The sequence below is a fragment of the Cyprinus carpio genome, chromosome A23 (genome assembly GCF_018340385.1).
Source record: "Cyprinus carpio isolate SPL01 chromosome A23, ASM1834038v1, whole genome shotgun sequence".
NCBI classification, from domain to species: Eukaryota; Metazoa; Chordata; class Actinopteri; order Cypriniformes; family Cyprinidae; genus Cyprinus; species Cyprinus carpio.
The window spans coordinates 4,729,629-4,742,551 of NC_056594.1; the positions used below are offsets into that span (position 1 = coordinate 4,729,629).

General features: G+C 35.2%; 1 protein-coding gene across 5 annotated transcripts in view; it reads right to left on the reverse strand.

Annotated features, from left to right (window-relative positions):
* LOC109079045 (protein phosphatase 1 regulatory subunit 12B-like) overlaps nt 1-3,035 on the reverse strand; it is a 30,048-nt gene extending 27,013 nt beyond the window's left edge. For 2 of the 5 annotated variants that reach the window (XM_042712714.1, XM_042712712.1), the window contains exon 1: nt 2,459-3,029. In XM_042712714.1, the coding sequence (XP_042568648.1) occupies nt 2,459-2,563 (105 nt within the window). In that variant the 5' untranslated portion in view covers nt 2,564-3,029. Of the gene's footprint in view, nt 1-2,458 lie in introns of all 5 variants that reach the window. The other 3 variants (XM_042712709.1, XM_042712710.1, XM_042712711.1) reach the window with 3 other exon arrangements.
* Between the last annotated feature and the right edge of the window lie 9,888 nt (nt 3,036-12,923).

Genomic DNA, 12,923 nt, shown 5'->3' on the forward strand with positions numbered 1-12,923 from the left:
CTTGCATTACCTTCCTAAAGACAGAACAGCTGCAGCACCTGCTGATTTTACAGGCATTTTTAAATAAGTAAACACAGTCTCCACACGTCAACATGGCCTTTGTTGGTCTCATTCGCTCAGACTTTGAGTTTGTTTATGGGAGTTTGAAGTGGCAAAAGAAAAACTGAAATAGCGAGTGTTTCAACAAATGCTGTTTGATTAAGAAACAGTACATCCTGGATTGGCCTGGTGAGATTAAAAAACTGAGTCTTATGAAATGCATTATGGTAGCACTTCTCGAACCCGGCATTTGCAAGCCACCTGGAACTGTTATAACTCAATGACTGTGCAGGACTGTCACACACAGATGTTGGTTTCTCATGTCATAATTTGACAGAAAAACTGACAGGTTTGACAGGACAGAAAATGGTGAGGAATTTTTAGTTTCAATTTCACAGAGATTTCATTCACATCAAAGATTTAGTCCAAAATGGTTATGTATTATCCAGGAAAGGGGAAATATTGGACTATCTGGGTGCATTGATGGCTTATATGTATATCACATCTTTCAGTGTGAATAGTACAGTATGCACTTAATCTAAAACTGCTTTTCTAATCATTTTTGAATTATTCTGCGAAACACAGAAACTTAAACAACTGAGAAAAGCTTTCAAATTAATTGTAAATGATGTAATCAATTTGCACACTACTTCGTTTCTGAAGTTGGCCCAAAAGTTTGCTTATAACACGAAATGTAATTACCATTTTGCCTTTGTAGGACACATTGAGAAGTATTAGACTTCTAAATTAACTGCTTTTATTAAGTCTAAAATATTATGCATAATCACTGAATGAACCTAAATACATTATTTATACCAACAAAATATTAGAAATTTCTGTAAGGTAACAACTGCAGTTTACAGATTAATCCGAGTGTATGAGACAGACACCGCAGCTCTGTTCACTCACTGATGTCAGCCCTCAATCACAGCACAACTACACCATCTTATCAGCTCACAAACACGCCATACAATCACCAAGAGAGCAGTGAGTCAAGCTCCTTTACAACATGATTACTGACTCGTTTGCTCACATGTTGTAAGATTAGGACTATTTCATGCAACTTTGTTCATACTGCATACTGATTTACCAATGAAATGAGCTTTGTTTGCTTTAATCCTATAAAACTAGTGTATCATATCTCACGCATACATGTCCAAGGCTTCTAAAATTACCAACACAAACAAAACTGCTGAAAAACCTGTTGTACTCAATATACCACATGCCTTCTGTCGAATGATTGATGTTTCATACTTCTTTAGCAAATAGAGTTTGCTAAAAAATGTCAGGTTATGGTTCATGTGTCATTTTGCTTTGAAATGTGTACTGTAAAAGTAAACCTTACAATAACTTTTATATTGTCAGCAATATTTCAAGATAAGCACTTACTGGACTGAAACAACTTATGTTTACTTGATTATAAATACATAATTTTTAGAGAAAAAAAAAAGAGAAAGGAAAAACATTAAAATATGAGTATCAAATCTCATATATATAAAATCCATCAGGCTTTTGAAGAACGTTTATTTGTTCATCTCTCAGTTATCATTATACTGCAATGCATTATATGTTTTGACAAGCACAAAGTGTTTCAAACTCCTCAAGTTTGAGATTCATATAACCTTGATGTTTCAAATATGATACAAAACAAAAAACACATATGCAGTAGATATACAGTATATATATATATATATATATATATATATATATATATATATATATATATATATATAGATAATATATATATATATATACACACACACAAACATATATATATATATATATATATAAATATATTTTTTTTTTTTTTTTTTTTTTTTTTTTGTAACGGTTCAATAAACTGTCCTATTTAAAAAAAAAATTTAAAAAAAGGATTTTTTTTTTCTTACTATTATTTCATATGTGGGGCTTTACATGGTTAATGACAGCAGCACTCCAGATGCATGAACACCATAAATTTGTGTAAAACCTGATGATCACCTTCCCAAGTCTTTAAACCAGTCACATGATCAATGTCATGAATTTACTTAAATTTGATTAGTGACCTATAGAAATACTGCAGAATCTGTCATTTAACATGGATTGCTTTGCTTTAAACTGCTAAAAAATAATCCTCCAGCACAGTTAATTTCCAGATTTGAATGAAAAACAAAATCACAGATTTTCACTGTGGACTTTGGGACTCAACGGTATAAGCACCACAATAATCAAAATAAGCACTTGAAAACTAAAATGTTTAACCCATAAAACTTGCTTTGACTGCTATTAAAGACAAAAAATAAAAATAAACATTGTAACACGAAGACATTTGTATCCTCCAGTGACAAATATCAATGTTTCATCACATCAAACACAATACTGCCTATTGAAACATCAGTGTTATTGTGACAAGCACAAAGCAAACACAGCTGGCTCTTACTCTGAAGGTTTTGGTGCTGTAGGACGGGGAGGAGGGCGGCGAGTCCGACAGGGACTTTCTGGAGCGAGAGGGAAGGTCCTTGCTGCGCGAATAGAGCGATGACATCTCTCTCCTGTAAGATAGGAAGACCCCAGATAGACACGAGCACCCTCTCACACAGCTGTGGAGACGGCCATGACTGCTGGACGTGAATAGATACGCTCAACAGGTGCAAACGCGCGCGCGTGCGTCCAGAGGAGTCCTTCTCCCTGCAGTCTGTGTGCTGAGACTGACAGCCGATCTGTGTTTCCGTTCCTCCTCGGGGCACGGCGGTCATTAGAGAAAAATGAAAGCAATTAGAAGCACCTCTCCGCTTAGCTATCTCCCCTCCCTTTATTTCCGTCCCACTCCCTCGCTCACAAACGCATAAACAACAGTCGCGCCTCGTCTCTTTGACACACATTCATACAGACGCACAATGAGAGCTAAATAAGGAGAGGACTTTGTTAACTTTACAGACGGCTGAAAGCTTCCCTCACTGTTCTGACTACTATACAGTCACTCAACAGAAATACTGTAAGAACAAAACTTTTTCACGTTTTCACTCGGTCCCACTCAGCTCCGTCACTCTCTCACAATCTATCTCTTTCTTTCTTTCGCTCTCTCTCTCTCTCTCTCTCTCTCACACACACACACACACAGAGAGAGAGAGTGAGAGAGAGTTTTTCTCTTCATAAATCTCACAGTCCTTTCACTTATTTGTTCTCTCATATTCCTTCTGCTCAGTACCAGCTGCTTTAGTTCACTATTATTTCTATTATAAACAGAAAAATATTGTGAAAATGTTACAAAAAAAAGGGATAATTCACCAAGAAATGTAAAGTTTCACGGAAGAAATAAAGTCAAGAAATATACGTTTAGAACAACATAAGGATGATAAAATTCATTTTGGGTCAACTCGTCCTTTAACAAGACAATACATGTTTTTATGGGCATTAAAATAACTGTGTTAGAACATGAATTAGTATGAATTATACCTTATAATTTAAAGTGAAAATCTATATTTTAACAAAATACATGTACTTTTACAGTTAAAGAATGTTAAAATTATTTTTGTCAATTTTCACACTTTAATTTTTATTTAAAGTCAATTGATGTTCTCTGAAGGTTCTGTGAATATACTTTTGATTCTATTTTATTTATTTGTATTTTTATTTTTTTTAGGGTTTTCCATCTTACATTTTCTTTATTTAGTTAATGCTGTTTATTTTTATTTTGTTTTAACAATATTTTAAAGTGAAGCACAGATCGATGCATTTAAATAATTTTAATATTATATCAAGTAATGATATAGTATATGCAGTTATGAAATATAGAATATACCGGTACCAAAACATCATTCTGTAACATCTAAAACAGTTTTCAGATGTGGACTGGCACATACTAGAAACAATGATGAATCCATGATGAAGATTTTGCACTAGGCCCAAAAACTGCTTACAGTGGTCCGGCCCCCAGCTGCCCACTAGCATTTCGCAGACATGTGTCTATGAAGTTGGTCTGAAATGACATTTGAATGAAGAGGCTAACTGCCAGAGTTCATGTGAGTTAGAGCTCTGTCACTGCTCCGGGTGTGTGTTCACGGTGTGTGTTCACTGCTGTGTGTGTGCACTTTGGATGGGTTAAATGCAGAGCATGAATTCTGAATATGGGTCACCATACTTGGCTGTATGTATGTCACGTCACAGTGAAGCTCAGTTCAGTCTTGTCCTGCACTCCCTTCAACCTCAGCCTTGTGCCAAACTAAATATGACAGATTACTGACACTGAAGTAGACAGGATGAAGTTACCATGTAAAAGCTGCGTGTTTGTAAAAAATAAATAAATAAATAAAAAAAAAAATAAGAAGCTTCTAACTTCAAATTGTCACTTCGGACCAAAATCTTCCCTGAAAAATCATTTTGTCTGAATCAGGAGAGAAATGCATAGGTCGAGCACTGTTTGCATGCAAAAACATTCCAAAACAAATATGTGGGTGGATTTTGATGTGAGAGGACAACGGGAGACTTTTTCACTGGTAGAAGTGTAACAGATTGTTAAAGCATCTTAATGATGGATTTGTTTCTTACAAACAGGTTTTTACTTCAGAAGATGTCAACTGATGGACTGGAGTGTTGTGGATTATTGTGATGTTTTTATCAGCTGTTTGGACTCTCATTCTGACGGCACCCATTCACTGCAGAGCATCCATTGGTGAACAAGTGATGTACTGCTACATTTCATCTACACCTCGGATGGCCTGAGGGTGAATACATTTTCAGCAAATTTTCATTCTTGGGTGAGCTATTTCTTTATTTTGAGCAGTACATCTATTGCTTTATTATTTAAAACCTGACAATTTACATTTTGGAAATGTTTTGATTTAAATCTGTACTTGTACAATTTTTCAAGACACAGTTTGTGGTATTCACTTTTATTAATGTCTGCAGCACAAACGATGCAGGATGAATTATGTGCTGAAGTTTAATTTCAAGGTATTCATCATTAAGAGTTCCTCCAAATCCATTTCAAGCACATAAGTTTTGAAGCTCTAAAAACAGTTCCCATGCTTTCTTCCTGCCTGTTTCTGGCTAATAATGCAAGAGAACTCAAAGCCATCTGCAAAGGTGAATCTGAGCCATAGCGTGCACCTCATCACATCGGCCACAATGGCTTTCCTTTTCCTCTGGCCTGGACGTTGTAAGTTGGCAGAAACGGGCCTTGGGAGACTTGTTTAAGGCAGTGGATTTCAGTCTGGGAGCCAGCGTTTCAATAGCTGCATCTGTGTTTCAGGTTAAGCAGACTTGACCTATTCTTCTTTTCATGACTTTCCAAATGGAACATTCATATCCGCTCGGGTTGTGTGTGTCCTCTACTTGTCCTCTTGATTCAGGACACAAACTAATCTTTGAGATCCACATCCCAACAGTGAGATAAAATGAGATGAAAACAGAAGGGCTGCTGGAATGAATCGTTCCCATCAGTGGTCTGTCATAATATAAAATATACGTACATGAATATTTGCTATTGCAATCATTACTTGTCTCACAGCTCACATGAATGAATGAGTTTATGAATGTTTTAGTATGGTATCTAATTTAAAGTGAATATACTACTATTCAAAATGATGAAGAAAATGTCTCACACTTTCCACAAAAATATTAAGCAGCACAACTGTTTTAAACATTGATAATAATAAGAAATGTTTCTTAAGCAGCAAACTAGCATATTAGAATGATTTCTGAAGATCATGTGACACTGAAGACTGGAGTAATGATGCTGAAAATTCAGCTTTGCATCACAGGAATAAATTACATTTTACAGTATATTGAAATATAGTTATTTTCAATTGCATTAATATTTCAAAATATCACAGATTTTATTGCGTTTTTGATCAAATGAATGCAGCCTTGATGAGCATAAGAGACTTTTCAAAGACATTAAAAAATCTTATTGACCCCAAATATTAGTGTAGTGTATGTTTGATCCATTTCTGTCAATCAATTCCTAATTCTGACTCAGTGATTCATTTGGATTACCACTCAAAAATGTGTGACACCTTAAATATTCAAATATTTATTCTTAATGCATTTAAATATTTCAGAATAATAGATGCCATCAAAAGCAATGCTTTCTAACTTTATATTTGGTCTATGAAGACCAATGCTTACATAAAAAGCATTTACTGTATATAAGCAAAAGGTTGAAAACATTGAGATATATGTTTTTAGCTATATCAGCTATAGCTTGCTCTCACATTCTCACATTAAGAACACTGTAAAACCTATAGATTTAATGAAAACAGTTTAATGAAAGCTGATTTCTTCAGTATTTCAACACCATATAAAGAGGGTGGTGTGGCGTGTTATCGCTTGGTAAAACAGCGTCATGGATCCATGAGGGTTCAAAAAAGAAACACAGCACTTACAATGTAAAACTGAGGAGAAATGTATTTAACGGTACAGCTGGAGATTTCAGGACTGTGTGGAACATATGAAAGGAGAAACAAGGATGGAAATGTTACTAGCAAAAAGTAAACTTCCATTGCTCTCTGCTGGGGTCAAAAAGAGGCTATTTCTACCATAATCACACACACACACACACACACACCCACTCAGATCCAATATAACACAATAAATACACACTAACCAAATATAGACATACACAATCACAACAGAATATTACCAATGCAAACAAACTCAGCTGCTTTTGCATAAAACACACTCAAATTCATACTGAGATACTGATGTCCACACACACACAGTGTCTTCACACTGTATCTGGTCTGTCAGATCATTTAGCTCTTTTATGAGAAGAGGCAGAGTTCTGGCTAACCACAGTATCCCTGATTTGCAGCTCTCTGGCTCATTCCCAAGATCTCAGCTTACATATCATAACACTCCATCTCAAACCTACAGCCCCCAGAACAGCCTGTGTCTTTATATAATACTAAACAATATAGTCATAAATGTGTCCATGTCTCACTATGGAGCAAAACTTATGTAAAACTAGAAAAGGTTCAACTGGAATAAATCATTTTTACAATCAAATTATGACTTTTTAAGATTTAAGTTCAACTCGAATTAAATCTTTGAATTTTCCATATGACTATACAAGACATAGTGTATTTTATTTACAGGATATGGACAATTAAGCCATACAGTACAGTATACAGACAATAATATCTGTCTGTAATGTAAATATAATATACTATAATATAACGTGAGCATCTAACAGTCTCCTCATAAAAAAATAAAAAATAAAAAATCTATGCCTTCAATTTTTCTATTCCATTATTATCCTTTATCCCGTCCTGTCCAAGCATTAACTATACTGAACAATGATTGAAACCTTGTAAAACGGGCACTTCTTGTGTTTATTGCCATCTTATTGTAAATCGCTTTTTGTAGCCAAATGTTTTCAGATTTAAATAACAAAAATATTTAAAATAACTTGATGTAAAAAAATTCAAAAAATGTTAGATATTTTTTTTTAGATATGCCCATAAAATAATCATTATCATCATTATAAATGCTAAGAATTATTATTATTATTATTATTATTATTATTATTATTATTATTATTATTATTATTATTATTATTAGTATTATTACTACTAAATATAAAAATTAATACAAACTAAATTGTAATATTTCACTGTAAAATGTTAAAAAATATATATAATAATTTTGATTTACATTACAACTGTAAAATTACATAACTAATATTTATGGAACAATATAGCAGATTTATATATATATATATATATATATATATATATATATATATATATATTATATATATAATATATATATATATATATATATATATATATATATATATATATATATATATATTAAACGATAAAACATATTTTGTGAAAAAAACAAGTAGCCCTAAAGCTTCTCTTTTTTTGATATAATTAATTTGGCTCATTGAACACATTTTAAGACTTAATAACTAAAATGAATTGAAACAGCTTGATATCGGCACATGCTTTGATAGTGTTACACAGAAACATCTTCCATCAAGCTGGTGATGAGAACTGCTGCCCTGTAAAACACACTGAAATAGATGCACTAAACACACACACACACGTTTACGCTGCAACTCACGGGTAAACTTCCCTCATCATTGACAGTAATATTACTCAGTTTACATTCATGTGGTGTGCTGAAGCAGGCAGTGGGCAGCTCTGTCCATGACTATCAGTGTTAATTATCAGTGACCGATATAGGCCACAGCTGCACAGAAGCGTTCTCCTATTTCACAGCGGCTTCCCCAGAGTCATTTAATGCTTGGAATCAGACGAGAGCCAGCTGACGGATTGAGACAGGGATTCACTGTACCTTTCCAAGGATAACTTCACTGCCACATATAGGTTTTGTCCTTGTTCTCTCTCCATCACCTATTTAGTTGCCTTATACGATCCTTCTGCAGTGCAGGTTTGTTCTTATTATTTTATTTTCGTTAGTTTCCCTCGCTTTATCTGATGTATTAAGCTTACAGTACTAAAGGCTTGGAGAAATAGAAAAAGAGTGGAAGAGAGGCTGCAGTCGGGACATTTTGCCCTACATGGTATGGAATGTCAGGAGACCCTTGCACACTCTTCAGGGGTTCATTAAGGGCGGATAGCGAGATCGCTTCTCCAAACTCAGCTCTGCCTGATAGAGCTTTAACAACTGTATAGAGGTGACAGGACAACATTTATACTGATAAAAATGTGTAATGGCCATATCATGTGAGAATTTAAGGATAATAGCAGGATTTTTCTACTAGGCCAAAATATCCATGTTCTATAGGCTTTAAAATAGACTAAAAGACTATTCATTAGCACCATCTAGTGGTGTGAAAGCACAATAACTGCATAAAATAAATTCAGATTTTTTTGTGAATGGAAATGCCAAAGGGTCAAGGTTATTAATAATCTCCTTGGGAAATACTGAGAAGATTAGGAGATGGTCTCATTAAGTCTGTGTCTCATTTCTGTCGAATGTACGATTGAGTACTCAAACACTGAATACTCAAGTATATGTACTTAAAGCACAGGGATGGAACAGGCTAGAGCTTTCCATTTAGTAATTGCTTCTGTTGTGCTGGTCAGTTTTGCAGATGTCTTGGATTTATCCTGTCATCTAGTCGTTTGGATGCAGCATCATACAAAGAAGAAAAGTTTCATTTACTGATCCCACTGCACCGTCAGTCATGAATAATTTAAACTTTAAAAAATATGCTTGAGTGAAAATACAAAAGTATCCACATTTAGTTTTATTTACATGAGTGAAAGTACAAAGGTGCATGTCAAAAGCAGTGGTGGATAAAGCACCTGAAAGCCATACTCAAGTAAAAGTACAGATTTCTTACCAGAAAATGACTTTGGTAGAAGTTGAAGTCACCGTTTAGAATATTACTTGAGTAAAAGTCTTAAAGTATGTGATATTTATTGTACTTAAAGGGATATTCCATCCCAAAATTAAAATTTTGTCATTATTCACTTACCCCCATGTCGTTCCAAACCCGTAAAAGCTTCTTTCGTCTTCGGAACACAATCTAAGATATTTTGGATGAAAACCGATAGGCTTGAGACTATTCCCTTAGACTGCCAAGTAAGTAACACTGTCAAGGTCCAGGAAAGTATGAAAAGCATCGTCAGAATACTCCATCTGTCATCAGTGATTCAACCGTAACGTTATGAAGCGATGAGAATACTTTTTGTGTGTACACTCTTCTGTGTTAGCCGCGCCACAAGGATATGTTTTTTACGTGTATTTATGCTTTGGTTTGAAAGAAAACAACGCATCAGAGCAGCATGGCTGACACAGAAGAGCGTACATGCCTGCATACTACTCAGAATTGCCAAAGAATAGAATAGCGCCATTTTGAATAATATGAGCTGAACACAGGCAGCATACGCTTTTCTGTGTCAGCCACGCCACATGGATATGCTGTTTTCTTTCAAATCAAAGTGTAATTACACGTAGAAAACGTATCCTTGTGTCACGGCTGACACAGAATAGCATACACAATTTGCGTTCAGCAGATATTCTCCAAAATGGCACTACGGTAATGTGGAGAGACACAGAGGAAACAAATTGTTGAATATAGTCAATATTTTTGTTTTCTTCATGTACAAAAACCATTCTCGTTGCTTCATAATGTTATGGTTGAATCACTGATGGCAGATGGACTATTCTGACGATGTCTTTCATACTTTCCTGGACCTTGACACTGTTATTTATTTGGCAGTCTATGGGACATTCACAAGCCTCACGGTTTTCATCCAACATATCTTCAATTATGTTCCGAAGACAAACGAAGCTTTTACGGGTTTGGAACGACATGGGGGTAAGTGATTAATGACAAAATTTTCATTTTGGGGTTGAGTATCCCTTTAATGAGTGAGTCATTGAGATTCGACTAATTCATTCAAACGACTGATTCATTCAGAAACAAAACATTTGACTGTGTTAATGAGTAAATCACTGAATCATTTGTTCAACCGATTCGTTCAAAAAGCTGATTCATTCCATAAGTATACACCGTCCATTGCTCAGAAACACAAAAACAGTGCTGTGATCTTTGTTTGGAACTATTTTCGATGGCAAAATTGAGCAAAAACTAGCAATATTATGTCTAAAATGTAAGTCACTTATTGCTTCACTGAACTTGTATAAAATGATTATTAAATGTGTTCATGCTGATATCTGCATAAAAAACGGTACTCTTTGCATGATATAGATTAAGTTAACTATATTAAATTATATAAATATAAAAAGCATACAGAAGCATTTTTGCCATCCATAATTTAGAATGCCTGGAATTTTGAGTTTAGACTAATAAATAAACGTGCGTGCACTCTGTGTGTGTGATCTGGTGATATAGCCTACTTGATAATATCAGATCGCACATCATTACAACAGCACTTACCATATTATCGCAGACGATGCTGTATCGCACACCTAGTCTAACTTGCAAACGACTTACCACTGATTCGTCAAACCTGCTTTCCTGCAGTCTTCTGACTTCTAACTATTTTGTAGTGAGGAAATGTATTGGAGTAAAAGTATACATTTTAATTAGGAAATGTAGCGGAGTAAAAGTTGGCTGAAATATTAAAAACTTAAGTAAAGTACAGATACTGTACTCCCAAAAAATACTGTAACAAAGTATTATTCTGTCATGACAACACTCGGAGGGATTGGCATGGTAATGTTCATGACAATGTTAATGTATTTGGTCTTGGTGGAATAGATCTGCTACGCTGCTGCTGCTGCTGTGGCAGAGCAAGTACCAAGACTTGCTACTGCCAATACATCCACAAAATGCTGCTGTGAGCATGTAAGAAATATTGCTGCTACAAATATAACATACATGAAATAACCCCCATATAGCATCAGGATTATTCAAATCTTGCCCTGGAGGGCCAATGCGGTGCAGAGTTTGGCTCCAACCCTAGTCAAACACACCTGAGCATGCTAATCAATGTTTTTGGGATCATTAAAAAAACACAGGCAGGTGACTTTGATCAGGGTTGGAGCCAAACTCTGCAACGCATTGGCCCTCCAGGGCAAGATTTAAATAACCCGGGCATAGATGAATCACCTCGTAGCAGATCTATACAGGTGGTGCTGGGGAAGGTGGAAGCAATCTGCACTGCTATGGCAAGCTCTAGTCATATATTTGAATGCTGAGCAGCGAGCTCATTGGCTACCGATACAGGAGAGAACCAATCAGATGTGCCATGTGATAATGATGTCATTAGGTCAGATTGAGTTAGACCAGACTGATCAGACTGAACCATCTAAAGTTTCATGCCAGAACTCTGTATTTACTTCATTACATTACACCACTGGTCAAAAGTATTTAAAAGTAGCAAAAATAGTGTTGGAGAATGTGTAACCATTAAAAAGTTTGGGGTAAGTAAGATTAATACTTTTATTCAGCAAGCATGCATTAAATTAATCAAAAATGAAAGTGAAGACATTTATAATGTTACAAAATATTTATATTTAAAATAAAATGCTGTTCTTTTGACCTTTCTATTCATCAAAGAACATATTAGAATGATTTCTGAAGGATCATGTGACACTGAAGACTGAAGTAATGATACTGAAAATTCAGCTTTGAATCACAGAAACAAATTACATTTTACAATATTTTTACAATAGAAAAGTTATATTATAATATTTCACAATATTACTTTTTTACTGTATTTCTGATCAAAGATTTCTCTCAAAAACATGAAAATATCTGACCACAAACTGTAGTGTAGTGTAATTTTGATTTATTTATCAATGTAGTCTCTTTAGGATACATCTGATTTTAAACTGAAATCCCTATCCTGATACAGTACCTGACACTGTTACATTTTAAATCCAGCAGCTGGTGATTTTATACTTGGACATCTGAATATAGACTAGTTTTTAAATATGCTGATCATTGACTGTACTGTTGATGTTCAAGTCAAGTTCATCCATCTTTATCAAACCTGTTGCTTTAGGTCACAGACTGTTTTGTGGTGACTAATGATCACTTTTCTACTTGGGCTGGTGCCGGAGCTGGAGCCGGTGCTCGGCCAAGAGAGCAGATCCTTGTACATCACTAACCTGTGACCAGAATCCCTCGTTATCTCTTGCAGAATGAGAGTGTTGATCTGCTCTGCTGACCACTGCTGAAGTGACATATTAAATTTTTAAAAATGGTGCCTTTCAAATGGCGGCCTGTAGTGGAAACTTCGCCTACTAACGTCATAGGTTCCCTTGTTCAAGAACAGCAAGGGTTGGAACCAGGATCTGTGCACCGGCCCAGGAAAAGTGGAAAAGTGCAGCCCAGTTCCCAAATGGGCTCCAGCACCAGCCCCAGTGGAAAAGTGGTATGGGATATCTCATCACAAGAGGAAATGGCCTCAGTTGAAACTAAAATTAAAAGTGCCTGTAAAAATTCAGCA